At 40.2% G+C, this 27,511-nt stretch overlaps 3 protein-coding genes and 1 long non-coding RNA gene across 8 annotated transcripts; 2 read left to right on the forward strand and 2 right to left on the reverse strand.

Moving 5' to 3' along the window:
• The first annotated feature begins 1,023 nt into the window (after nt 1-1,023).
• On the forward strand, nt 1,024-7,339 carry LOC118224129. The gene is made up of 2 exons (XM_035411327.1): nt 1,024-1,144; nt 2,224-7,339. Exon 2 carries the CDS (start codon nt 2,362-2,364, stop codon nt 4,102-4,104), a length of 1,743 nt encoding a protein of 580 aa, XP_035267218.1. The 5' UTR covers nt 1,024-1,144; nt 2,224-2,361; the 3' UTR covers nt 4,105-7,339.
• Nucleotides 7,340-8,965: 1,626 nt separating this feature from the next.
• Nucleotides 8,966-14,898, reverse strand: LOC118223200 (zinc finger and BTB domain-containing protein 25-like). 2 transcript variants are annotated; one of them, XM_035409443.1, is made up of 3 exons: nt 14,844-14,898; nt 13,609-13,794; nt 8,966-13,081 (listed from the first exon to the last, which is right to left on the reverse strand). In XM_035409443.1, coding segments are annotated over exons 1-3 (1,317 nt in total). In that variant the 5' UTR covers nt 14,846-14,898; the 3' UTR covers nt 8,966-11,952. The 2 variants fall into 2 exon arrangements, with proteins under 2 accessions (XP_035265334.1, XP_035265342.1); XM_035409451.1 differs by lacking the exon at nt 14,844-14,898 and adding an exon at nt 14,671-14,751.
• Nucleotides 14,899-15,297: 399 nt separating this feature from the next.
• On the forward strand, nt 15,298-23,201 carry zbtb1 (zinc finger and BTB domain containing 1). 4 transcript variants are annotated; one of them, XM_035389755.1, is made up of 2 exons: nt 15,298-15,844; nt 17,455-23,201. In XM_035389755.1, the coding sequence occupies exon 2, from the start codon at nt 17,492-17,494 to the stop codon at nt 19,649-19,651; it is 2,160 nt and encodes a 719-aa protein (XP_035245646.1). In that variant the 5' UTR covers nt 15,298-15,844; nt 17,455-17,491; the 3' UTR covers nt 19,652-23,201. The 4 variants fall into 4 exon arrangements, with proteins under 4 accessions (XP_035245646.1, XP_035245638.1, XP_035245654.1 ...); XM_035389747.1 differs by having other exon boundaries at nt 15,299-15,844; nt 17,464-23,201; XM_035389763.1 differs by lacking the exon at nt 15,298-15,844 and adding an exon at nt 16,158-16,782 and having other exon boundaries at nt 17,464-23,201.
• Nucleotides 23,202-25,036: 1,835 nt separating this feature from the next.
• Nucleotides 25,037-27,376, reverse strand: LOC118209438. Its single transcript, XR_004761721.1, has 6 exons — nt 27,227-27,376; nt 26,738-26,786; nt 26,479-26,489; nt 26,337-26,366; nt 25,931-25,951; nt 25,037-25,709 (listed from the first exon to the last, which is right to left on the reverse strand). It is a non-coding gene; the product is annotated as an uncharacterized LOC118209438 (long non-coding RNA).
• Nucleotides 27,377-27,511: the final 135 nt, after the last annotated feature.

The raw sequence follows: 27,511 nt of genomic DNA on the forward strand, positions 1-27,511 counted from the left end.
GACAGGAGCATGGAGAAGCACTGAGTGGCAGTCGCTCTGGCAGTGAGCAGTTTCACAGAATGCTAGAATAGATGCGTTTCGGCTCCCTCTCCAGGACCCGAGAGAGATTGTATTCTGCATCCCAGTCATGCCTTTGCATGCCTTTTGACATGGGGAAAATCCCTGGTTGTCATTCTTCAACAATTTGCAAGCAGTTTAGAGTTTTCACAATTGTTGTCCAGACAAGATACTGTGGACATTGGGTAAACAAAATGAGAATCTTGCATTTGTTCTACAACTAATATAGCTGATAGCTAGCAATTATGTATAAAACATACTCTTACAAACTAAACACAATATTAATTGGAAGGGAATTGGAATGCCTAATGGTGAAGGTTCATGTATAAAAAAATATATAAAATGTTTGACTCCACCCGTTGCTTTTTAACTTAGCATTTACTAAGTAATTACACCCAAAGACTAGAAAATATCTAAACCCACAATGTAGTCAAGTAGACTGTTGCAATGATTTAACCTGCTATTTGGGCTGAATAACCAGAAACGGCCGTGCTGTCAAGATTGTTGGTAAATACGTTGATGATCAGATTAGAAAAAATGTGATCTTTCCCAGAGCAAATTTAATGACGTACTGGGTACATTACAAACAACCTTAGTGCACCATTCACAAACAGACGCACAGACTACCTATGCATATGCGCACACACGCGCACATATTCTGTGTACATTTTGCCGAGATAAATGAAAACTATACACTGTCATAGCGTCGCCCTCTCGGTAGGTTGTCACCCCAGCCCTATTGCTCTACAAAGTCTGTATGAAAGTAGTATGAAAACCACACTTTTTGAATCTAGAAGCGCAAGGCGTGTCCACGTTCAGTGTCCTTTTCCCCATCATAATTGATTATGAGCGTGTTTTTCGTATATGACAGCTCTCCACTGCAACTGCCAATCTCCAGGTTTCTATGGGAACTGAGCCCAAATACGTCCCTACATGTTGACTGCTGCTGGAGACGCGAGATCGGATTCTTGCTGTCCTGCGCGAGGTTGCAGAAGATTAGCTGTCCGGTGGTTTATTCAATTATCTCTTCTCACTCATTTGAACTTGGAAACAGAATTCGTTGTACATCACAGAATATTGCTTTGATGTGAGTAAATTATTTTCTAAAAAATGTATGCACATTTCTATAAAATCTAGAATGGTGTTTTAATTCATTACAATTTGTTTACAGTACTGTGGTTATTATTGTTGCCAAACTTGTGAAAAGTTTGCAACATTACCATAACTGATCAGGCGTGCTTTTATTTTATCTAAAATGTTTAGAATGTTACAGAAAAATTCTGGCTCGGCTTAATTAGGTGCTATTAAATCCTTAATACCACTGAGGTGGTGCAAACATTAGCTACTATAAATAAAATATGCAGCAATCGTCATCTTAAAATAGGTTACGTTAAACGATCCTTTCGCAATAATTCAGTTCAAGCAACGAACAAGTATTAAATGCGAATAGTATTTATGAGCCCAATGCAAAATATTTACACGAGCTAATCCTTTGTATGGAGATAATCGATTCCATAGAATATCTGGTGGGATGTTTACATTCTCGGTGCGGATATTTGTAGTAGGCTATTGGATTGCGCTTGTGGTTGTATTGTCCTGTGGAAAAGATAAATGACTAATGTGGTGTATTTCATGGAAATAGTATGCTGGTATGTACAGGTTTCACTGTGAATAAAGAAACTGGTGTTGCATCCTGTTTCATGCCATATATAAAGGCTGTAGGCTACGATAGTGGGCTACTGTAACCTATCAGAGAGGGCTAATTAAATAGCAAAATATCGTAACATGAAAGAGTAGATGCTTTATCTTAATAGCACATCCAACATTGTTGATTATTCACGGAAAACAATAAAAATGTATTGAATCACTATACTCTATGAGTCATTGGGAATATAAATAGACATTCTGTGGGTCAAAATGTGTAACTGGCAATTGAAGAATTCTGACTCATGTGAGCACAGGGTGACGGCACTATCCAATTAATTTGCAATGATTGGGCATTGAGATGCAAGAAAATGTATCTCACGCTGACCGTGAAATTTTAAAAAGTGATTTTGAATCATTAGCCTACTACTAACATTTGAGAGCAGTACTGATTGTGATGAAACAATTGCATTTGTGTACAATAATCTGGTAAGCCTTATTTTCTTTTTCATTTCGTTTCAGGTCTTAGGTAATTCATTATAATACCGAATCAGAATCATTAATCAATGCTGGTTTCATAAGAGATTGGAGACAGTATTAATCTGTGACAATAGTATGTTGACTTGTGAGGCTTCTTGAAAAGCAAATACACATTTAAACATGGTGCTTAATTGCAAGTCACCCAGTTTGATCCGAGAGGCCCCAGTGGGAAATGGTGAGGGAAAAGCTGGACTTAAGAGAAAGTTGACTGGTCCCCCAAGACTCCTCTTGGGCAAGTCTAAGGCTAAAAGTGACCTTGAAGGCAGGGAAGACACTCCTAGCATGCAAGCTGAAGGGCGCAACAGCTATGGGAACCACAGGGGCGCCATGGTAACCCAGCAGTCCACAATCCATGAGGAAAGGTCGCCAGGGTGTATTTCAGAAAACCAAGAGAAACCTGTTGAGTCAGAGGTGAAACAAATAACACCTGAAAATCTATTTCAAACTGAAGGATGGTATAGTGGAAATCAAAGTGAAGAAAAAGCAGAGCACTCAGATACCAGAAATGACCCAAAAGAACAGTCTGGGAAGAGGTTTTGGAAGCGAATCTTCTCTTCTCTTAATTGCGTAAGAAGAAGGAGGAAAAGACTGAGAAAAATGTCAGCAACGGAAGATGTCACTTTCCGTAATACACAGTCTGCACAATTTGAGTGTGATACAGAATTAGGTATGAGCAATACATTACCCCCTGAAAAACAACAAAATGCTCAGATGAACAACCACCAGGGATGCAGAACTGTGAAAAGAAGAGCACCATTCCCAGTGCGTATACGGTGGAACATTACAAAGCTGTTAAATGCATCCAGTCATCATAAAAAGGCAAACAGACAATCAGAACAAGTGACACATTTTGGATACGTGGACTCCCTTGGGCCAGACCTTTATCTGCGGAAAAGAATTGGACATTTCTTAAAGCATGGACCGAAGAAACCTTCTCCCTTTTTCCATGAGCAGCTTGAAAGAAATAGTGAATATCTCGATGAAGAGACCATTGTGCTTTCTAACAGACATGCAGGTGGTGCTTGCCAGAGGACACCCCCTGATATCCAACAAGGAAATCATTCAGATGGTGACATAGAGGCGAGTGGATCGCAGTCACTGACCGTCAGTGTGGAGGTGAGTGTCATTGGAGAAGGGGACAGAGAAGAGAGGGAAACTAACACAGACCTGGAGGCTTCTGGAAACCTTATGATTGCAAGTGGTCAGAGAGAGACAGCAGACCCACAAGCGTTGGCTGAAGCATCTGATGAAAATGGGATAATGGCGGATACCACAGAATCCAACAGACATCCTGAATTTGTGATTACAGATTTGTTGGTGAAAGAGACTCCCGGCACAGATTTTGCTGTCCAGGGTGCATCAGCTTCTTGGCTATCTATAGTTGATACCAGGGAAGGCCAGGAGGGTATTCTAGAAGGGCAGGACCTAAGATTGCCTGTGAATGATACGCTCATAGGTTCATGTGAATCGTTCAAAGAATCTGTGGCACGTGATGAAAAGTCGGTTGAAGAAACCATCCCACAGAGCAGAGTTACAGATGAAGACAGCATGCAAGATAACATCGCCTTGAAAAATGTCAACTTTGATGATTTGCACTTGTGTTATGATGACACAAACAGAGGTGTGGAGAATGGGCCTGAGGTGTGGACTGAACAGAACCTCCGGAAGAAAGACGATGACTACAAGCACAGCCTTCATGTCAAGGTTTTAGACTCAAAGTGCAGCGACGTCTTGCTGGTGCAGACTGCTTGCTGTTTGGTCCAGGCAGCCATGAAAGCTGCTCTGGACCAACTCACAAAGGAGCTAAAGAACAAGACAGTGAGGATTCACACAGAATATCATGAATTCCAAGATGACACTTAACACTTTTGTTTAGGATTGTGTTTCCTCTGTTTAAATCCCCTTGAGATTTCCTGATTCAGTGACCACTTTATTACCATATGTTCACTATGTCAGAGAGGTAACAGAGATAATAGCTCAAAATACGCAAATGCGTGTTACACATATAGATTAATATGTGTATGTGGCATATATACAAAATAATCAATATCAATGACTATTTATCCCAGTGCATTTAGACTTGCAGGGTAATCTTTGAATTAGACAGCAGAATCAGCTAGCACTAATGCAAGTAGGCTATTTATAGAACCTGGATGGGCTCGTAATGAACATAGATAATAAGACTGACCCATTTGTATAGTGTGATTATAGGTGAATCTTCACAGCAATCTGCTCTACAGTGACGCTAATGATTAAGCCAGCAAATAGTAGGAAATTATTTTGCCACATTAGGTATTTGCTTTCAATGGTTTGTTCAACTTGAAAAAGGTAGTATTACCACAATGCCCTTATTTCCATTGATTCGGTGGCACTCAGTAGGAATATAATTGCATTTTGTAGCTAGAGAAAAATGTCTGGAAATATATGGACAATTAATAATAGGAATTGTACATGAAAATGAAAAGAATTATAGGTTATTTAAATTAAGAATCTTTGCAGAAAGTGCTTTGAAATGTGGAGTGAAACTTACTCTACAAGGCGTGACTGATTGATTTTAAACACACTTAATAAAGGGTTAATACGCCAGGACTTGTCAACTTCAATTCAGTGTGGCTATACACTCATATGGCACCAGAGGCCACTCCTTTTGTTCCATACAGGTAATCCTATTTGAATTTCTAGTATATTATTTTAAGGTAATGTTTCCATTCTGTCTTTGGTGATTCTATGAGAAAGTAGAACAGAAAAAGTAGACAGAGTACTTGCAATTAGCCAAACAATGTTCATTGATTCAGTGTGAGCTTTTCATGTGTAACTTACTGTAATGCTGACTTATTGTTAACTCCAAATTTGTTATGTAATTCATGTTAAATATTGGTAACTTAAATCAGTGCTAAAAATGGATTCCCTTACATTTGAGTACTGAAACCAAAGCAGCTCTTGCCTGTTGCAGTAGAAAGCAGGACATTCTCCCTCAGATTTGCAAATGTGTAAGATTTATTTCACCAAACCAGGTCTTGATAGTTATACGAGTGCATTTTAATTTTGTAAATGGCCAGTATTCATGCAAAAAAAAAAAGAAAAGAATTAATTGCACTCCTTGCTTCCCTCCTTCTTGACATATCCATGACATTGGGAATGCTTTCAAACACTCGTTTTCACTTACCAATTTTCCATGCACATTATACAGTACATCAAATGTTGCATAACTTATGTGTAACACTAGATGCATAGTATTAACTCCTTGTCCAATGTACCAGTTTAAATCTGTTATTGTGGTTACCTTTTCAAATAAATGTGAGATATCTAGAAATGGTACCCTTCATGGTTCAAATAGATACACACATTATAAGATAATGGTGATATTCATTTGTGATTGGTTTTCAGTGCACTGGGTAACATTTCAGTGACATTTTTTTTGAATCACTGGACACATGCTTAGAAACAGTGCCCTCTAGTGTGTATGAAGATGTAGCATTTAAAATGAAAAAAAAAGATATTCAGCATTGCTTCTGCATTTAACCTAATTTTGTAATGACTCATTCATGAGATAAAAACAGCAAGTATAAATTGATGGACATAGTGTTCCATTAATATAACTGGTTCATCAATAAAAAATGTGTTGTGCTAAAATGCTGCTTAATGTGTTCCTGTGATGTAAAAATATGTTTAAGGGCAGAATGTTTAATGGCAGTAGGGAGTAGTTGACTGGACTACACATATTTTCTTACATTGTATTTCCCGAATAATGCATAGGGCAGAATCTATGTCTAAGGGCTCCCAAATCTCAGTCCTGGAGAGCTATCAACACATTTACAAATCAATTGATTACACATCTAACTAATCTTATCGGGTTTACCTAGACTGACGTGACTGTTGATTTTAAGGTGAAATCCCTCAGCTCTCCAAGACCACAGTTGGGAAGCCCTGGTATGTAACATGATATACAGTTAAATACAAGAGTATTGGGACAGTGACACAATTTTTGTTGCTTTGGCTCTGTACTGCAGCATGTAGGATCTGAAATAAAACAATGAATATAAGGTTAAAGTGTAGCTTTAATTTGAATGTATTTACATCCATATCAGGTGATGGATGGATGGATGTATGGATTATAGGGGATTTCTGCGCAGCGAAAGTAATTGGACAATTGGCTGCTCAGCTGTTTCTTGGCTAGCTGTGTGTCTTTGCATCAATAGTTCATGCATGAATGCTCATTTCCTGAGTTAAAAATGCATAGCTAAAAATTACAACAAGTCAAGTCTTATGGAGAGATGAGACAAGTCTTAACATGTACAGAAGTGACAGAGAGTATGGAGAAAGAAAAGAACTGCTCATGACCCGAAGCATACCACCTCATCTGCGATACAAGGTGGAGGTAGTGTTATGGTTTGGCCATGTATGACAGCTACTGTATGACAGCTACTGGAACTGGCTGGCTTCTGTTTATTGATGATGTGAATGCTGATGTTAGCAGCAGGATGAATTCTGAAGTTTACATACACATCTTATCTCCTCAGATCTAACCAAATGTCTCAAAACTCACTGGATAGTGCTTCCACTTACAACAGGACAATGACCCAAAACATACTGCTAAAGCAACTAAAGCAAAGTTTTTTTGGGCCGAAAAGTGGAATGTTCTTGACTGGCCAAGTCGATCACTCAACCTTAAATCATTTGATCATGCATTTTGCTTTCTGAAGACAAGACCATTCAATGAGTCTATTCAACAGTCACACATGTATACTCAAAGTGAGTTGATTCTAACTCCCAGTGAGTTTATTCCAAAGACAAAAATTTGCTGTGCAATGTGCTGGCATACAGAGGCAGAACAACAAAAATTGTGTCACTATCCCAGTACTTTTGCAACTGAGCTTGTATATTGTACAGTATAGTTCTATGAGATGTGTAAGTGAATGTTATTGTATCTGCATTAATATGTGTGTATTCTTTAATGTATTCCAGGTGTCTCTAAGTTAAGATCTAGGTATTTTTGAGAAGGATACAGCTTCTAATTTCTGATAACACTGTTTACAATTTTCATTTATGTGCTTTGATTTTTTTTATTAGATCAAATAAAAACATAAATTGTATTAAATATTTTAATGTTTTTCATTGTAGTATAATTGTATTCACATTTGGAAATGTTGATTGTGATTATAAAAGTACTGTGATTGCAAGTTGAAAAACTGCATTATGATTTTTTTTTTTTTAAATGAAGCTTCCAGTCTTTTCCCTCTGGTAATAATGCGTGACTGGGGTAAAATTCATGCCATGTCAATGAGAGCCCTTGGAACACAACCATAACCAAGCCGTCTGTGACTTCAGATGGTGGAAAACAGCATTTAGCTTCTTTAAACAAGGAGCCTTAAAGGCATACTATGCAGGATTTTTAGCTTTACTGTGGTCCTGTGTTTACAATTACAATTTGTCAGCTATAACTGGGTTTAAAACTTGAAAGAAATCAGTTATGACTGACTGAGGAATATAACCACAATTTGAATCCAGTTTCCTATACCTTTAAGCAGTGTAAGTTCTCTGGCCAGGCCCTGGAGATAGCCTTGTGAAGGATCCAGTGGGAATGCTTTCTCCTTTACAGGCACCTACGTTCCCTAGCTTTAGTCTTGATGACCACTCTGTATGCCTTATACTGTGGTGCCACAGAGTTACTGTCTTGGCAAAATGGCCGGCCTGGCACCGGAGAAACTGAATTGGTTATGCTTGCCTGAGATGAAACTGTTATGGCCTTACTTTCCTGTGAAGCTTTGTAGTCAATAATTATAGCATCCGCAATTCACCAACCACTCACCGAAACCAGTTTTCTCCTGCGACCTATAGCTGATCTACACAGCTGTTCCTGGCCCCACATGTGTAGTTTTGATGTATTATGGGACTATTACATAGAAAAAAAACAAAGGCCCTGAGTAAAATAGCATACCTTCCATTAGTTTTCTTTCTGGAGTTTCTAATAATGGTACCTGCACCCTGTTGGCAGCCAGGAAAGTGCAGCTGCCTGCTTCTTTTCTCTGAGAACAAAATGAAGAAATGGGAAGCTAAAAACAGTACATAAAGTTCAGCCTAGATGCTCCCAAGAATCCTCACTCCGAACCCTTGTATCTCAGGAAATTACATCATAAGAATAGACATTTTCCCCTTGTAATGACTTTAAAATCCTTTTAAGTACATTTATTGAATAAACATAATTTATTTAGTTGCCATATCTGCCATGCCCTTTAGGAAATGTGTTTATGAGAACACTGCAGAGGTAGTATGATATTTTCCCCTAATAGCAGTCCAGTAAAACAATTATCTTTGTGAAGAAACATAGATTATTTCTGTCATAATACATGAAATCAATCCAGTCATGATTGATTACATGTTATGTTCTCTTAATGGCACTGTAATGCACACCTGTTGTAGTATGGGATACAGTATTGTCAAATCTGTGTATGAACATTTAAGCTTTGGAAACACCAAGCCTCCAATTTAACAATAGGATTTGGAGAGGTGAACTGAAGTATTGGTTTTGTGACATCACATATCATACCCCTTTTAATAAACCAATCATACCAAGTTGTGCCTATCACATGCCCCTCTCCTTATGGCAATGGGGCTGGTATAATGGTAGTAAATCGATTGATTCTCAGAATGGTAACACATTACCGACTTAATATTGACTGAAGCATACCCAGTCCATCCTGAATTTCAGAATCAGCTCCTTACATCAAGGACATTACTTTAATCGTTTTGGTGAAAAATACACAAAACATATTGTTGACAAGACATCATATAATTTAAAAACAAAACCACAATAAGGGGCCTTCAAAGGAAGCCTGGCACAGTCAAAACAATAACACTAATGAACTGAATGAATGTCTTTTGACCAACACAATGCACCAGTGCATAAGCCTTATGGTAGGAGGCTGCAGCGACATTTGAACTATGTCATTTATATCGTCACCTATCACCATTTACCTTTCCTGTAATTTTGAAATGCTGAGAACTGGAAATACAGACTCAGCAAGAATCTGTCCTGGTCATAAGCATCCCTCTAGTGGCAAGATATTATCACTACAAATAAAGATCTTGTCCTGTGACAAGAGTCAGAATATTACATTGAATATTTCCTGATAATTTTGCTTTGCTGTACACCAATGCTCTTATTCATCTTTTTAAAACATTCAAAAATATTTAGAGCCAAAATCAGTTGACTTAAAATGTATAAGTCTCTAACCCTTAATTATGAGAAGTGGCAAATTGTTTCTCTTCAAATTTTTACACTTAATTTCAAATGAAAAAGGTATGCCATTAGGTTTAGAGAATTTCAGTACTTTAGGTATCATATAAAGTAAAGGATGGTATAAAATATTGCTGTTTTTATCATAATTCTGTCAGTTAGCAGTACAAATCAGACATTGACTTAATACAAAAAGAATTTTACTTACAAAGCACTGTTTTCTTCAGGTCACATTACACTTAGTACTATTTGACAAGAGTGAGTTCCTATTGCATTTATTCTAATGTGACAAGAAAACTGCAGTACGCATTTCATAGCTAGAGAACAGATTCACTGTGCTGATGTTAAAATTAAAGACTCCATGCAGTCAAAAATATCATCTCATTTTGGCCATGTTAATTGCATGTTTGAGGGGAATTAAATACATCCATGTGTTTTCAATTTCATTTTTGTTAACTCCCAAGTGCATGAGAAGTAGCTATAAATTTGAATTTAAATAACTAACTAAAGAAGAAAGGGTATTCAAACTCAGACTGATGACAAGGGATTTATGTGAATATTACTGACTTACAGTGAACATGGACTTTATTCCTCAACAATGCTGGGAATAATAAAACTTTCTATTTTAGTTGGATAAGCATTTTCACAGGTCATATGTAAAACCATATTTTGCATTTATCATGCAAATGTAGTGAGTGCAGATGTGTGTGGCATACTACTGTTTTCCAAAACTTAAATGAGATTAAATGGGGCTTCGGATAACCACTGAGAAACCATTAGATAAAACTAATGATAGATCACGCTTACAATAACATAGATATAAATGAAACAAATACAAGAAAATGGTCTTCATAAACATCCAATGGGACTTTTACAATATATGCAGTGCAGTCTGTAAATATGCGAACAGTAACACAATTTTTGTTTTAGCTGTGTACACCAGCACATTGTATTTGAAATGAAACCATTAATGGGCAAAAGGAAGACTGTCAGCTTTAATTCTAGGGTATTTACATCATATAGCCCTTTTTATACATAATTCTTCCATTTTAGGGAACCAAAAGTAATTGAACAATTGACTGATCAGCTGTTTCTTGGCCAGCTGATTCTAGAGCTCTAGAGCCTAGAGCTGATTCTAGGTGTGGCATGTGCATTTGGAGTATGTTGCTGTTGTTTCTCAACATGAGGATCAAAGAAGAATCAATGCCAGTAAAGCAGGCCATCATGAAGCTGAAAAATCAGAAAAATTTATCAGAGACAGAGACATAGCCAAGTCAAAATCAACTGTTTGCTGCATTGTTAGGAAGCAAGAACGCACAGGTGAGCTCAGTAATAGCAAACAACCTGGTACATCACAAAAGACCACAGATGTGGATAGCAGAAGAATACTTTCAGCTGTGAAGAAAAACCCCTTTTCAGCTGTCAAACAGATCAAGAAGACTCCAAGATGACCAATGTGCTGGAGTACAGAGCCAAAACAGCAAAACCTGTGTCACTGTCCAAATACAGACTGAAATGCACATATGCAATACACCTGAATAAAGCCTGGGTTCAGAATAATAATGTAAATATTTGAATGGCAGCGTTTTCAGGAAACAGTTGACCTCCAGTCCAATGAACTTTGTCATCCATGAGGAAAATGACTGCAGTGAAAAGCACAAATTTAATAGAACTTAAACAGGTTTCACTACTGACTAACTAGTTTTTTTTACAGTAGCTTTTATGAAACTAAGATACAAACATGTTCAAAACACGATTTTCAGTAGGGAAACCGCTTCGATGGTTCCAATGGTATAACTGCAAAAAGAGTGCCATTTTGAAAGGGGTCTTAAGGCTCCACTGCTCCAGCCATATTTAAAAGAACTAGGCCTACAACAAATTGCTGAACTACCACAGCAAAACGTGTACTCCCTGAACAAGAAAAGAAAATGAGAACTTATTAATAAACAATCATTTCACAATGTTGTGACTTGGTTAGTCAAGACAGACATTCCCATCTTTGAAAACGGTATTGTTTTTGGTTCATTTTCAAATAAAATCGACCTTGTGTCAATTATTTATCAGTACATTAATAAAAATACTTCTTAAAGCTTGGATAATGTGCATGTTAATATAATTAACTCAACTAATTTCAGGAAGACTTTTTACTTTTCATGCATCAATAAACAATACATTTTGACCCCAAAACTGAAACTAGCTGCTGGAATGAACCTGAGAAATGAAAAAGATTTACAAGCTGTTTTACACAATTTAGTAGCTTTGACTGTTGAGAAAACATACATTGAACCCTACAACAACTTCAAGGAACACACACCGAAAGAGAGACAAAACAGGGCATTGGTCATGTAACATGATTGGAAGCTATGTTTACAGGAAATAAAGTCTAAAGGGTAACTAAATTTATGTGTCATAAATAGGTGAGTACCTAGAAATTGTCCCAGGACACAGTACTGGCAAGTGGTTTTGGTTTGATTTCACTCTACGACAGCAGTATCAATGCTTTCTTGGGAGACCTCAGAGTCTAGCGAGTAGCAGGAGCTGACATTGTCCTGAGCGTCCCTGCCAGCATCCTCGGCTGCTAACTCCGCCTGGCTCTCGCAGAAGTGCTGGGACGCCTGGATCAGCTGGCTGCAGAAGCGATTGTAGCGGTGGTAGCGGGTGTGTTTCCCCGTGTGGGTGTACATGTGCTCCTGCAGCTGGCTCTTCTGGGCGAACCTGAGGCTGCAGATGGCGCATGCGATCTTCCTCTTGCGGGAGCCGGGGCTGGCGCTGCCCTTCAGTTCAGCCGCCAGCTCCTCGGACAGGGCCCGGCTCTGCCTCAGCGCCTCCTCCAGGCCCGGTGCCTCCCGCCGCTCCGGCAGGCCGGGGCTCTTTTCCGACGCGCAGCCTTGCTCCAGGCCCTCCAGCTCCTCCCTGATCTTGGACACCTCCTCCAGGTCGCCACTCTCCAAGATGGCTGCGGGCACGCTGAAGGGCAGGGAGCTGGTGGCGTGGGCAAAGAGGTGCTCCCGCAGGCCCTGGCGCGAGCAGCAGCGCTCCCCGCAGTATTGGCAATAGAGTACCTGGGGGCCGTCCTTGATGAGGCCCAGGCTGCGGCTCTCCGTGACGGGGGAGCTGGTCTGGGGCTTACCTGACACCTCCATCTCCACCGTCTCCTTCTTGATCCTCAGCGAGAGGTCGGAGGTCTCCGTGTCCTCCCAGGAGGCCGCGGAGGACGAGCCGTGCAGGTTCGGGTGCCGTCTGTCCGAGGATGTCCCCTCTAGGCCCACGGCCAGGGACAGTTGGGCTTGGGGCCGCTCAGCCTGGCCCGCGGCGTGCTCCTTATCCAGGCCGTGCGACTGGGCCTCCTTCAGGCCCAGGCCGTCTTTGGCTGCCGACTGGGAGATCTGGATGCCATAGAGGTTGGACATCTTTGCGGCGTGGGCATCCTGGCCGCTCTGTCCTCCGCTGCGGTACAGCCGGTAGGCATGCAGGAACTTGATGCCCTCCTGAAGTCGGCTCTGGTCCACCTGCTGCTTGGGGCCCATGCCTGTGTACATGATGTGCAGCAGGTAGCTGAAGATGTCTGGCTGAATGTCCGTGGGTTGGATCTTGATGCACTCACTGTCGTCAAAGGAACAGACATTGCAGGAACTGCTATTATTGGATGCTCACTTTATTTCTCCTGCATCAGCTAGAACAGCATGTGTTTTATTCATGAACTTCAAACTTCTCCAGTAAAAATCTGACTTTTGATTTCACAATATGTATTTTTAATGATACCATTTGGAAGATATGGAAAAAATAACTGGGATGTTTCTACTTAAAAATATGTAAACACCAAATCTTGTTAGCCACATTACCTGCATTACTAGATTTACCAGGACTGACACTGTTGTGAACGGGTTTGAAACATTTCCTGAACACATGTAGTGCACATCATCTCTAGACTGTGCACAATATATGCATGCAATTATTTGTTCAAGTTAATTGATTCATTTGAAAAAATCAATCTGATCTACATACATAATTACACACAACTTGTTACGAGCTGCAAACTGTGCTTGTCACGCATTTGGCAGTCAACAATGCTAATTAGCGCAGTCCATAAACCACATAAACCACCTGAACTAAATACTGCAACGCCTCACCTGGACTGGTGGATGAAGATCATCTTGAAGTAGTTAGAGAAGGCAGCCAGGACAGCACGGTGCGCCTTGAAGTAGACATTTCCAATTGCAACGGTGCAGTCGCAGAGGAAGCCAAACTCCCGCTGGATGTTCAGTTGCTGCAGGAGGAACAGGCTGTGGCTGGATACTTCCATGGCGCCCCCAGACCTGTCACACAGAGGGCATGGTGATCACTTGCATATTGAGTAACCAATGAACACAGTGACCCCTGCTGGTCAGAGAAGTTCTTGATAGCTATTTACCATTTTTATTTATAGGCAGCTGATTGCTAAAGGCCAGAAAAGAAACTTAATTTAATGTGATATATTTTTTCACAATATATTGTTTCGAATAATAAGAATACACAGTAACTAAATTCTCTGCATGTTAAACCTATTTGACAGGACTCACAGCAATAAATTTCAGTTATCAGATGAGAGCCCATCGTTCCACATCAGGTGCAGCCCAGAAATCAGACCTTCTATATTTGAGATTCCTATAGTAATCAATCATGTTTTGTTGTTAAAGCAGCTACAGCTATTTTTATTTGCACAAAACATAAAATGTTTCCAAGTGAAAATAATAGTTACATAAGTTTTTTTTCCCTCCCACAGGCCATAATGATACTTCTACATCAAAGAAAATTATCTATTTTATTTCCGTTCCATTCAATCCATCAACGAAACATTACAGGTAACACAATAATCTGTCAGCTGCAGCATACATAAACAAGTATCTTCGTGATTTAATTCTTCGAGACTGTACGCATAACTGCATTTATCCATGCAATAAAATTATGAACCATTCTTCTTACAAAACCTTAAAACGATTCCTTCACGCACTGTAACTAGCTAGATAGCACGATACCCTAACTAATTTCAAGGCAGCACATCCATTTTCATACGTCTGCATTCAATCGAGTGTTCATGCTGACATTGTAGACCGTGGCAGAATGTGTCATGCATTCTGAGAACATGCACGTAAATTGCACACGTCATTGAAAAACATTGTAATTAATATCTATGAGGGAAAACTATTTCTTACCGCCTAAGCGCAAGAGATGGGTTTTGATTTTTGTATTTGTTGCTGCAGGGGAGTTCTCGTGCGCTCTCGCGCTTCTTCCCGTGTGAGCTCAGCTTGCAATATATCACGTGATAATACTGTACATAATATTAGATAGTTCTGTTCTGTTCTCAGAGTAGTGGAGTTTTACTTACATGGGGTATAGTGATATTGATGCGATAATTCCAAGCCTTATGAGCTATCGATATCAATGTACTAAACGTTTCATTCTTTCCCTCTAGACCTTTATGGAGGCCATGGTCAGTCAGCTACAAACAAGGCAGTTCAAAAAAAATCTTTCTCTGGAGTAAGTTTGTGAACAGCGTGCAGTGTGTTCACGGGCACCATACGCTCTCTAAAAACATATTTTTCTTGCGTGGATGCTTCAGTCTGAAATTTGGTTTTTACTGTCGCCCAAATCCAACGGATTTAAAGGCAATAAGATCGCAGCGTTTGCTTTAAACAGATGCTCGTGAATTCTGCTTTTAATTAATTCGTGCAGCCAGCAGAAAATATGCTGCCAGCGCAAGCACGCATTGGGTTGACTTGACCGCAGCTGCGTGTTGAGCAGCCGAATCAGTTGCGTGGTTTTAATTTTAATTAATTTAGGGAAATGGATATATTCAGGTTAACTTATTTCAAACACAAGCGTTGCTCTCTGTAAACACAACACATTTAATTTTAAGTTATTTGTTAATAGATGTAGCTATCTCGCTTAGCCAACTCGTAGCCATCCAGTTAAGTTTGTACTGAAAATACGTTTTCGAACTGTGATCTCTGTAACATGAACAGTCAAGCTCCACATCATCGTTAATATTATTGACATTTCTCGTAGGCTACACCGATACAGCAGTTTAATATTGTGCTCTGCGTGATGGGAAATTAGGCTTCTGTATACGCAGGCGGCTGTAACCGGCCGCGTGAGGGCTGGATTTGCGTGAGTGGGGCTGGATCTGGTTTAGACAGACTCAGTGCGGTGATACAGCTCAGAGAGCGGCTGTGCGGAAGTTCTTTCATCCGTGCTGCAGGAGGGGTTCGCCTTTGCGATTATTCTCGCCACAACTTTACTGGGATAAAACTGAAAAAGCACAACTCTCGGACTGTATACACCCCAGCTAGAGTTGGTGGTTTTCTAGAAAGGCGCTCTTTCTTGTCGGTAAGTGTTATATATTGTGCATTGCCAGTTTTTAAAAACCATTCCTCTGTATACTATACAGCTTTTTTCTCAGCGTGAATGCGGGAAGTGGCGCGGGGGTGGTAGTGCGTGAGACTTCAGTCGTTCGGGCAGCATTGCGATTGCTGCCTTTCCGTTTTGCTTTCACTTCCCTTGGTCTAATCGACATAGATATCATTGTGTAATGCTAATTATAGCAGCATGGGCCTCGTATACATTATTTTACAGTATAGTTTAATGACTTTTGGTGCGGTATGATTGACAGCTATAATGCCCGCATGAGCCATCTTCGAAATTAACCAATGAAACTACGTGGGCGGGACGAATCCCCCAACTGTCAGAAACGGGCTTCCAAGCTTCTGCCAATGTGTGATATGTTTGTCATAAATGCGTTCCACAGGTCTACCAAATAAACATGTTAAGTGGCAAACTTATGTTAAGGAATCTTATCCTTTCAGTTACAATGGGTTTGAACAAGCATGGTGCGTGTAATGCGCTTGCTAATGTTTGCCTTGTTTACATGGACATGTAACGTTAGCTTATAGTACTGTAAAGCTAGTAGCTTGCTAGCAAGATTGCTTTAACTTGCTAGCTGGCTAACACCGAGCTCAACGCGATTAGCGGTTCTTAAACAGTGGTACGTGCATTACATGGTTACAATATAATAGTTTCCACAAATAACACAAAAAAGCAAGCTATTTGTTAAGTTATGGGTGAAACTCAAGTGCAGACAGCGGCACGGTTGACCAAAACTTAAGGTATTCCTACCTAGACTAACGTCACAGAACTACTTTGCTAGCGGTAGCTACACAATCTTGGCTTAGCAACCACTGGGTGGGTCAATGCCCAAAATAGTCAGTCAGTGCGTGTATTGACATTTGCTATATATTTTGGAAAGCACAGGGAGCAAAGGCGATTTCGTGAGTTACAGTGCGACATTATCGCGAGAGAGTATTTTTAGTCTTTTAAAATTTCCCACACGTTCTTGGTTCTGTGTTCTATAATATAATGTTACGCACATATTTATTTTGCCTTGCCTGCGATTAAATGCATTCACCTGATTGCGGCGGCGAGCTAAGTACTAAAGTAGCCTTTATTATAAAACTTCACTCGACCATAAGGTATTCCATAATATTCTTTCTTTGCACACTTAGTTCGCTAACGTACTACGCCGGTTTAAGTGGGAATTGGATGTCTGTATTAAACAATCACGTGAAAGAATGACACAGATCGTAGGTTTATTGAAATGTAGTGGCTTATGTTAACTCTACAAGTTTGTTTTATCCCGAGGAAAAACACGCCTGCTAACGCCATCGTGCATAAATTGTTAATTATTTACTTGGTCTGTGGCCACGTAGTATTGAAATTGATTGATTCAACAGACTGACACCCCAGCAGGAGCGTGTCAAAATCCCACTAGCATAAAGAATTGTGAAGCCATTTTCTTGTAATTACAATTTATTTGTTTTTGTGCATGTTTCTAGCTCTTGGTTATTTAATAATGCTAACCATAACTGCTTAAAAAAAGGCAAGCGCCAATTCTATGTTGTAATTTGTGGACTAATTTATTTTATATGTCTCATGTCTTGTTGACTTCTAAGGAATCGTGTGAGGTAATCAGACTACGCGATGACAAGGCCGAGCCACAGCGATCATGTCCTGCAGCAGCTCAACAACCAGCGAGAGTGGGGTTTCCTGTGTGACTGTTGCATAGCCATTGGAGACATATATTTCAGGGCCCACAAGGCTGTGCTGGCAGCTTGCAGTTCCTACTTCAGGATGATGTTTATCAAGGACCAGCAGGCTATGGCACGTCTCAACCTCAGCAACATGCAGATTAGTGCAGAGTGCTTCGATCTTATCCTGCAGCTCATGTACTTGGGCCGAATCATGGTGGGCCCCTATGAGTTTGAGGAGCTTAAATCTGCCATGGCCTATCTGCAGATGTATTACATCCCTGATTCACTGGACGATCTCAAAGACCTTCGGAGCTCTAACCTCACACCTTCCTCCTCCTCTTCTTCCTCATCCTCCTCATCTGGCTCCTCTTCGTCCTCCACAGCTCCGGGATCTTTAGCGGGTAAAATGATGTTCGGTGTTCGCATGTATGAGCAGCAGCAACGGCAAGGTGAAGAGGAGAGGGAGGGGGAACATGCGCACCAGGCCTCCAGCTCCACCCCTGCTCTGCAGAGTATAAGCAGTACCATGGGATGTGGAGGAAAAGCTGTGGAGGACGTGGTGCTACCACTCGCTCTGTCCCACAGCCTGCCCCACATAGCGGACATTGCGGCCGAGCAACCCTGCGACCTACGGAAGAAGCCCTCAGGGAGGAGCTCCAGCATAAAGGAGCGCCCTCGCTTTGGCCGCACATTCACCTGCGACGACTGCGGCTTCGTTTTCAGCTGCGAGAAGCTGCTCATTGAACACATCCTCACCTGTACCAACCGCAAGGCCTTCCACGCCCCTAAGGCCAATGCTGGGGCCGACAACGACTCCAGCAAAGCGGAGAGCACAGCCTCAGACGCCTCTGAAGATCACGGTGACATATGCAAAACAGAAAGCGACTGGCTAGACCAAAAGTCAGACGCAGAGACGTTCAGCAAGGAGACAGTGATAAAGTCAGTGGGAGCAGGACTCAACAAGTCAAAGACTGCTAGGAATACCATCATTATCAAAGTGGAGCCAGAGGAAAATTCTGAGCTGGATATGGGTGGTATAAAAGTCGTACGGGTGGGAGAGAGTAGCGCAGAGGGCTGTAGCATGCTCAACACCCATTTTGACGACACCGATAAGCAGCAGAGTGCTTATGACAAAGACGAAGAGATGGGCATGTCCGGGATGGAGGACAGCAACGATCCTTTCGAGGGGCACGTGTCCACCAGCGAAGCGGGCAAAGTGACCAAAGTGCGGCCGATCAAGGAAGAGAGGCAGGAAGGGGTGTGCTTGCCGTGCGAGTTATGCGGCGCCCTGTTGACGGAGGACGACCAGTCCGCCCACTACATCTCCAGCCACATGAGCAGCATTTGTGCCTGCGGGAAGTGCGGCCAAATTCTGATCAAAGGGAGACAATTGCAGGAACACGCCGAGCGCTGCGGGGAGCCCCAGGACGCAGAGACGGACTCGCTGGGGGACGACTCCCTCTCTGAGGACAAACAGGCCGCGGAGGAGGGCTTGCTGGAGGGCGACATGGGCTTTGAGGGTGATCTGGGCTCTTCGTGCCAGGTGTTCAGGGACACTTGCTTAGCCTTCCGCTGCCCTCACTGCGGCCTGCACTTTGAAAGTGAGAAGCTGGTAGTGGATCACATGGTCAAGTGCCCGGAGCAGGAGCTGTTCCGCTCGTCTTTGATGGAGGAGGGCGAACGGGACCATCGGCGGAAGCACTTCTGCAGCATCTGTGGCAAGGGCTTCTATCAGCGCTGCCACCTGCGGGAGCACTACACCGTTCACACCAAGGAGAAGCAGTTCACGTGCCAGACCTGCGGCAAGCAGTTCCTGCGGGAGAGGCAGCTCCGGCTGCACAACGACATGCACAAGGGCATGGCTCGCTACGTCTGCCCCGTCTGTGACCAGGGCACCTTCCTCAAGCACGACCACGTGCGTCACATGATCTCGCACCTCTCGGCCGGCGAGACCATCTGCCAGGTGTGCTTCCAGATCTTCCCCAGCAACGAGCACCTGGAGCAGCACATGGACGTGCACCTGTACATATGCGGCGTGTGCGGGGAAAAGTTCCGCCTCAGGAAGGACATGAGGAGCCACTACAACTCCAAACACACCAAAAAGTTATAAAGGGAATGGACATTCTTTTCCGTGAGGCTGTTATGTGTGTAGGGTGCTCTCTCTGTGTGTTTGTGTGTGTTTGTGTGCGTGTGTGTGCATGTGTGTGCATGTGCGTGCGTGTGTGTGCACGCGTACATGCTCTCTGGTACCGAAGCCATAAATGTGAGAACAATTTTATTCACCTGAGCACCAAAAAGCAACCTATATAACATGCACTTCAAAATTGTATGCATAGTTTAGATATATTGTATGCCTTTTCATAAGGGAAACTAGTGACACAGGTTGTAGTACACATGTTGTGTTACTGTTTTCTCTCAGTCTTTTATTTACATTTCAAGTGGAGCAGGAATACAAGTAGTTGATGTACCATTTTGTTACATACAGGACACAGCAGATATAGACCTCTCTTCAGCTCTTCCACAGTAAGAGGGCTAACACTGTAGTTACCAGTATGGACTGGGCAATTCGTTTTTTTTGTTGGTGCTGGCAGATATTTAGTGGGATCTATTTATTTATTTATTTTTATGGTTTGTTCCCAAAATGGGATTTTTCAGTTTTTATTAATTCTTTCCATTCATCAAAAAGGAGCTGGGTGATTTGGGTTCCCAGAGTCTCTCTGAATCAGAAGTACACATCAGTAGGCCAGAAGCACAGTCCAGGAGTTCTCTAAAATTCATATTCATAGGTATAGTATGGAAGGGGAGACTCAAGCAAATTGATGCCCTTTCGATGTATTTTTGTACTGGTATAATTAATGTGAAGGTTAAGTTTTTTTCTGTTAATGACATGCAAGACACAGTCTTGTTTTAATTTAGGCCATTATGTATCAGTCAGAACTAATATTTTCTCATTTGTTATATGAGGTGCTGTTGCATATGAACAAGTAAAAAGCATCCCCTTTCTCATGAACCAATGTATGCAAACTGGAGGGATGATTGAAAAGGAACACCAGTAGGATTAAGTTGCTCCATATGCAAACAAGAGGGCCTAGTTAATAATCTTGAAAGTGCAAATCTTCCAGCCAGGAAAAATAAATGCTTTAAAGTATAGAGATGTTTATGGAATATTCAGGTAGTTAAAATGCAGTTACAGTTCTGATTGAAATTGAAAAACACTAGAATCTCTGCGTTTGGTTATAGATTTACAGGGAGCCAATACAGTCCGATTCCTTTTCGCTTGTATGCTTTTTAGCGGTCGTTATCCTTACTTTTTCTGAGTGACTGTATGACATTCAATGACTATCATGGTTCTTTTGCACAGGCCTTTTCTGATTGTCTATGCTATTGTGAGCTGGTAGCTGTTTTTAGAATGCTGTCTATATTGCTCTAACCATTCTGCAGGTTCCCCGCAGGCTGGAGAAAACACCAGAAGAATCTGTAAAATTCCTGAAATGTCTGATTCAACTTACTGATTTGTTCTGTTATGAGCTTCAACTCTTGATAGCATGCAGTACATTTACAGTGCGTTAAGGAGATCATCATGGCTAGGCTCAAGTTATTATGACCTGTGTCTGGACTATGACTGTTCTGCAACACAACTGAGTACGAAGTTGGAGTGTATGAATGATTGAAGCCTAGCATATTCATATACTTTAAAACTTATGTTTATATTCAAATCCTGAAATACTCAGTTTCCCCGTCCCTGGTCTAACCATTCCTATATAAGAAAGACTTGAATAACACTCAATGTTACCCTTGGAATCTTAGAAATGCCAATGCATCACAAACTGGATCTAACTAGTGAGGTTCTTGAATTGAGCTTTTATGTTGCTACTCATATGACCTACTGTATTGGTTAGAGTTAAGCAGTAACAACATAACTGCTTTCTAGTTTGAAGTGAAAATAAATTGTCCCTGATTTATATAACAATTTCTGAAATGGATACTTGTATTTCTAATGTATTTAATTTTGAGGAAATTTACACACTTTAATGAACCTGGAAGAACTCTTCCTATGGTTTGAATATAATAATTAGGTGTGAAATTATTCTCTATTTTCAATTTTCAAACTATGCCTGAACAGTCAGTGTATGTTTTTTTTTAGTTTCACTGAATTTTTCTTCAGACTTTTTTGGTTTTCATGTCACTTTTGGCAGTACATTGAAAATATAAAGGACAGTGTTGTAACTTTCTTTGTAGGAATGGAACCAATGGATATGGTGCTGGTTCTGCTACAAAGCTGGACCCATTTTAATTGCACTCTCCGTCCCTTGGGTATTATATTCATGTCCCTCCCAGTGCAGTCTTGACCATGTCATTTTTAAAGTCAGGAGAATTCTGGTTCGTTATATCTGCCTTCTAGGATCTTTGCAGTCTGAGCTGTGTACTGTGGGCAGAGGCAACAGTAGCTGCTTAGCTCTGTACATGTCTCAAAGCTGGGGAATGATATTGGGGGAATTGCCTCTGTGCACCAATAGTAATACCCAATGTGCTATAGCCAAATGTATGGCCTTTGCATGTGAGGCGTATGAACATATTGGTGAATTGGGAATAAATAAGCAGCTGAAGTGTTTGTTACAGGTCAGCTGGTGGGGGCACACTGATTTGGCTGGAATAAGACCCCCCGTACCCCTAGGTGATCCAGGCTGCTTTATAGTCTGTGTACCATAAATAAGCCTAGTAATCCAACCAGTTTGTCTAGTCACCCAACCAGGGTGACATTGCCAGTAAACCTTACTGTACGCTGGAAGCATATACCAAATTGCTGCAGTCATCTTTATTTTGTGGACAGGTGAAATAGTCTTTAATTCAGAATCTAAAGAGCAAACAAATATGATGTTCTTGGTTCTTGGTTTAAATATTTAGTACAGAAATTGTGCTGTTGTTCTTGCTTCCTTTCATGTTTTTGCAGGTTTTGAACAAAACAAATGTAAAGGACAATGTCAAGATGATGTTTTTTTGTAAAACGTGCCCTGTTCATCTAGGCACAGGGTAGTATCTGAAGTAATGCAGATTTTACAATAAAACATTTTTTTACCAATAACAAACAAAACTTTTAACAAGCTGTGTACTCTTTTTTTTGTTTAACTGTTTTTCTCAGCAATGTTTATTCATTGTTTTTTTCCCCTTCCTATGTGTCTGTAACCGAAACTTTTTTTGTGAAAACCATCAACTGTTGGGGGCAATATTTCAACCTGACTCCATACAGTTTTTATTATATAGTCTTATACGTCTATTCATTTTATTGTATTATTGTTTGAGAACCAGCTTCAAGCTCAGAGAAAAGATGTTTGAAAGACTTTATTAATTTGTGAGTTCAATATGTCTATGGAATTGTGTTTTTTTATTACATGCAATAAATGTTTTAGTTTAAAAAAAAGGAATATTTTGGTTTTAAGCTCCTAGTGGATGGAAAAAGTTAGAGGTAACCATTGATGGCCATTTTGGATTTTGTTTTTTCTATGCCATTTTTCCTACTTCGACCTGGTTGATTCACTTGCAAGTTTGTCGGTTGCAGCCAACTGAAATTGTATTATTTACATAATGATAACTTCTGTTTCACCTGAAACTAATATCTCAAGATCCCACTCCTTACTCCGAATAAATTTGCCTCAATGACCCCTTGGCCTACTGTTATGGATTTAGAGCCATTTTGAGTAAATTAAAAACACTCATAATCTCCTAGACAGTTTGACCAATTTGCATGAAACATGAAATATAGCATGTTCTTGTGAATATCTTCAAACGTTATATAACGTTGCTACAGTTAAAACTGCGCATACAAAGCCAATACATTTGCATGTGGCTTTTTACATAAATAGCAAAGAAATTCCAAATCTTCAGACAGTGATGAAAGTGATGAAACTTGGTGTGTCAAATGGTAATGTCATTTTGAGCATAGCCCTAAATAATTGTACCAATTAAACCACAAGGTGGCGCTATAGAGCAAACACCTCATGAATATGTATATGTGTGTTTCAGTCACTGTGGTCTTGAATTGGTGGCCATTTTGGATTTTGTTTGCTTATATGCTAGTTTTCCCACTCAGCTGGTTGAGTCGTGTGAACCTAGAAGGTACCTCCCAGCCACCACTGCGAAATTTGGTGTCATATGGTGGTGCTGTGGCAGTCTTTCGAATTTCTGAGACTTTAAACTTGTCCTGCTCGGTTTGATTAGGGGACCAGAAAATAATGTCACAAGATAATGCCATGTTCAGGTCAGCTTTTTCACATACAACTTTGGTCTCGGTTTGGGTTTGGGGTTTTTTTCTGTTTAGTGAAAATGAATGATTATTTTTATGGATGAAGTTCAATGAAATTGAGCAAAGAGAGAACTTCTGCTTCTTAAAATTTCATGTGAGTCAGAAACATCTTAGTGGCGGAAATATTATTGCATCATTTTGACAACACATAAAAAAGCTCACTGGTCACGTACAGTGTAGGATTGCAAAGCTGTTTTGACCCATGATAGCAAGAAGACTGATCCCACTGAACATAAAGATACTGTGCAAAAAATAGCAGAAGCTTTGCTGGCAGCAAAGGCACTAGTGAGGGTAAAGAAAACGGGTCTTTGTAAGCCAGTTGACAAAAACTAGATGGGTACAGTGCATGATCGCAACTAACGGGTAAGACAAATGGTTTATTAGCCTATCACACTGCTCCTCTGATGGGCTTTCTTTTGTGCCTTGGTAAGTTGTGTAGCTATTGTTACTATCCCCTATGGAAAAAATATAGCTAATGATATATGTATGATATATCATTAGCATTAGCAGTATGATATATATTGCTGTAACTGAAGCACATAGCGGCTTCCTTTTTCAAATTTGGCAGCACCAGTTGGGCTCAGTCAGGCCGGGTCTCAAGGTCTCGGGTTTGAGCCGGGTTTGGGTTGAAATTTCAAGCCCATGCAAACCACTAGTCCTCAGTCATGTTGCAATTTCATTCCTGTTGTAAGGGTATAATATTAAATATATGACTATATAGCAATATGATATTTTTAGAAATTTAACATGAGCAGTTAAAACACTGAATTGAAATGTGTTTGCTTGTGTCAGAAATTTAGATTGTTGAACACTGTAAATAACAAACACTGTATACATATAAGGGTTCATTTTAGAAATGCATTTCATAAATAGTGCAATTACACCAGATGGCCACAAGATGCCGGTATTATAACAAAAATCTACTGCATACTAAGACGTGGCCAATGTTTATGCATATAAGCAATATTATTTCATTTAACTTTCTGTGTTTATTTAGAAAATTCACAAATTTATATAATATGATTACAATATGTACTAATTCACATATGTGGGTTTCATACCTAACTTCAATTCTTCAAAGTAGTGTATAGCAGTCTTATGTTATGCTTCAGAAGTAACATGATGCAATATGATCACCATATATTTACCAAAACATTGAAGGACACCAAATGTGGACATATAAAATCAATGCAATAAGTTTTTTATTATTACTTCTTTATTTGCAGAGGAAGAAGAAAACTCAAAATGCAAATTCGATTTGCAGGTTTGAAAAAGCTTTATCAGATATCTGAACAACTGCCCATAACTAGTAGGCCTATCATGAAAGACACAAAGAGAGGCAGTGAAGAATGTTACATTTAAGTGCTTCTCTAAACCAATTTTCAATTTCAATCCACCCTCTCCAGATTTTCAAGCAATCCCAAAAAGCAAAGAGTAGAGAATCATTTCATTTCATTTAACTTCATTTATTTATTTATTTATTTATTTGTTTGTTTGTTAACATTATTGCTTACCTGTGATTGCACTGGTAGTTGGGCATTTGTGGCTATAAGTGCTTGGCCTCTATATTTGCAGGTACAGGCTATCTGAAAATTACATTTTCATCATACATCTTTTTAAACTAAAACATCGAGATTATCTTTTTAATATCTCTTGAGATGATAATAGATTAAAACAGATTGTAAAGAGGCATAGTTTTCCTCAGAGATCCAACATGTTGTTGTCATTATTTCCCTCCGTGCTCTCCTTGCCCTCCTCGCCCTCCTCGCCCCGCTTTCTGTCCTCCCCCTTTTGCATGTTCTGCCCCTGTTCCACAAGATGGTCCCTTTCCTTCTGGTGGTCCGTGACTTCCATGTTTTCCTTTGCCCTGGAATAGCCAAAAGAAAACTGGATTAAACAAGTCATTTACCTCCCAGGTTGTCTCTAAAACAACACTGCTTGGCTAAATTACATAATTCTTCTTATGTCTTCACATAACAGTATTTAATTTAAACCCACAACAGAATGCAAATATTAGCTCCAGTAGAATCATTGCACTTTTAAACAACACAAAAACTAATTTCAAACGACCCGGCGAGCAGTTCTTACCTGTCCTGGCTCACCTTTACCCTGGAAAAGAAATGACACAAGATTAAATTGCTCTTGCAGTTTCCAAGAATAGGTGGTCAGAAAATTCTCACCATTGGAAACTTTAAAGGTGGCATGGATTCCTCATGCCCTTACAGTTTTACAGTTAAGTACAGTACTGCACCTAGACTGACAAAATCTCCTCATGCACCTATCATAGCTGCTTGAGCCTATCGAACATACAGATAAAACATGATCCCAAACCAGGAATATTGTCACAGTGTAAAATTCAATCACAATGGAGCTCAGACAGACAGCTCACATGGTAAGAGCCACTCTTTAAGGATACAGAATGGCACAGTGACCTAAGCTGCAGAAAACGAGTGACCCAACAGGAGTTTACATTATGCCTGGTACTGTATCTTACCTCACAATCTTGTCCAGGAGCTTTGTCCTTCTGACAAAAAGAAAAGATGAACAGAGGATTATTTAATTTATACGTAAGTATGTAACACAGGCACTTTTTTAAGTTTCTCTTATATAAAGTAAGTTGAGAGTAAATGTCTTACCTTTTTATGTTCTGTGAATGAAAAGGACATGTTAGAGGGTGCCTTGTTCAAAACACTCACAAACATTGTTTTGCACAGTACATGCCTGACAATTTGACAAGGCTTTTGATCAGATATAAAAGTAGTTCTTTCAAAACTGAGAAAAGACAACAAGAATTCTACGTTTACACAGATTGACAATTTGATTTACCCTCTGTACCTCAAGTGTGCAGAATGTTCTGTTAAAAAGTTAAAAAGTTGAAATAAAGATTGCACATACCTTGGTCACACATATTGAGGCGTGTAGAGAGGGATTAGCACTGCTGAGACTGTAGGCATAAAAGCAGATCCATGACATAATAAGTTCATACATTAAATTGAAATCACACAACCAATAGGAAAACCCAAATCTGCTCTGCAATAAACAGATGCTCACTCAATACTTATTTCCACAGATATGTTTAATCACATGCATGTGCTCAGTTCTTAGCTGAACTCCTAGGCATGTTTCTCTTTATAATTATCAGTCAACAATTAATTTATTACTAACTTATTCTTTGTTGTTGTTTGTGACAGGTGTTTACAACCTTTACAGCTCTCTGTATGTAACTGTGGTTTTAGAAATTGCCAGTTTCATCCTTTACACCACATTTGTGAAATATCTGTAAAGCCGCTTTAAACAATGTCATCACAAATATGAATTAAAATAGTCATTTTGATCTAACATATTTAAATGACATATGGACCACATATAGAATAAAACTCTTACCTGGTCTTAGTTTAGTTGCTTCTGCAGCCAAGTCGCTTTCTCTCAGTATTTATAATACCAGAGAACAGGCGAAATGGCATTTTGATAAAAAACACGCCCTTTTCTGGTTTTGCGAACAATTCCCATTTGAAATGGAAGGATGTCAGAAAATGAAAATCACTGTGGTGGGAGTAATACTAATTCTTCCAATCACGTGAGATCAGTTTAACAGACAAGTGCAGACATGATCTACCAGTCAAACAAACATGACACAATAGTTCGAGTTCTCTCCAGGTCAGTTACATT

The sequence above is a fragment of the Anguilla anguilla genome, chromosome 1, assembly GCF_013347855.1.
Source record: "Anguilla anguilla isolate fAngAng1 chromosome 1, fAngAng1.pri, whole genome shotgun sequence".
NCBI lineage: Eukaryota > Metazoa > Chordata > Actinopteri > Anguilliformes > Anguillidae > Anguilla > Anguilla anguilla.

Coding starts and splice junctions, on each gene's coding strand:
- zbtb1 (XM_035389755.1), top strand. CDS start 17,492: ATGACAAGGCCGAGCCACAGCGATCATGTCCTGCAGCAGCTCAACAAC.
- LOC118223200 (XM_035409443.1), bottom strand. Junction 13,082..13,608: donor ATCTTCATCCACCAGTCCAG/GTGAGGCGTTGC, acceptor CTTTGACGACAG/TGAGTGCATCAAGATCCAAC.
- LOC118224129 (XM_035411327.1), top strand. CDS start 2,362: ATGGTGCTTAATTGCAAGTCACCCAGTTTGATCCGAGAGGCCCCAGTG.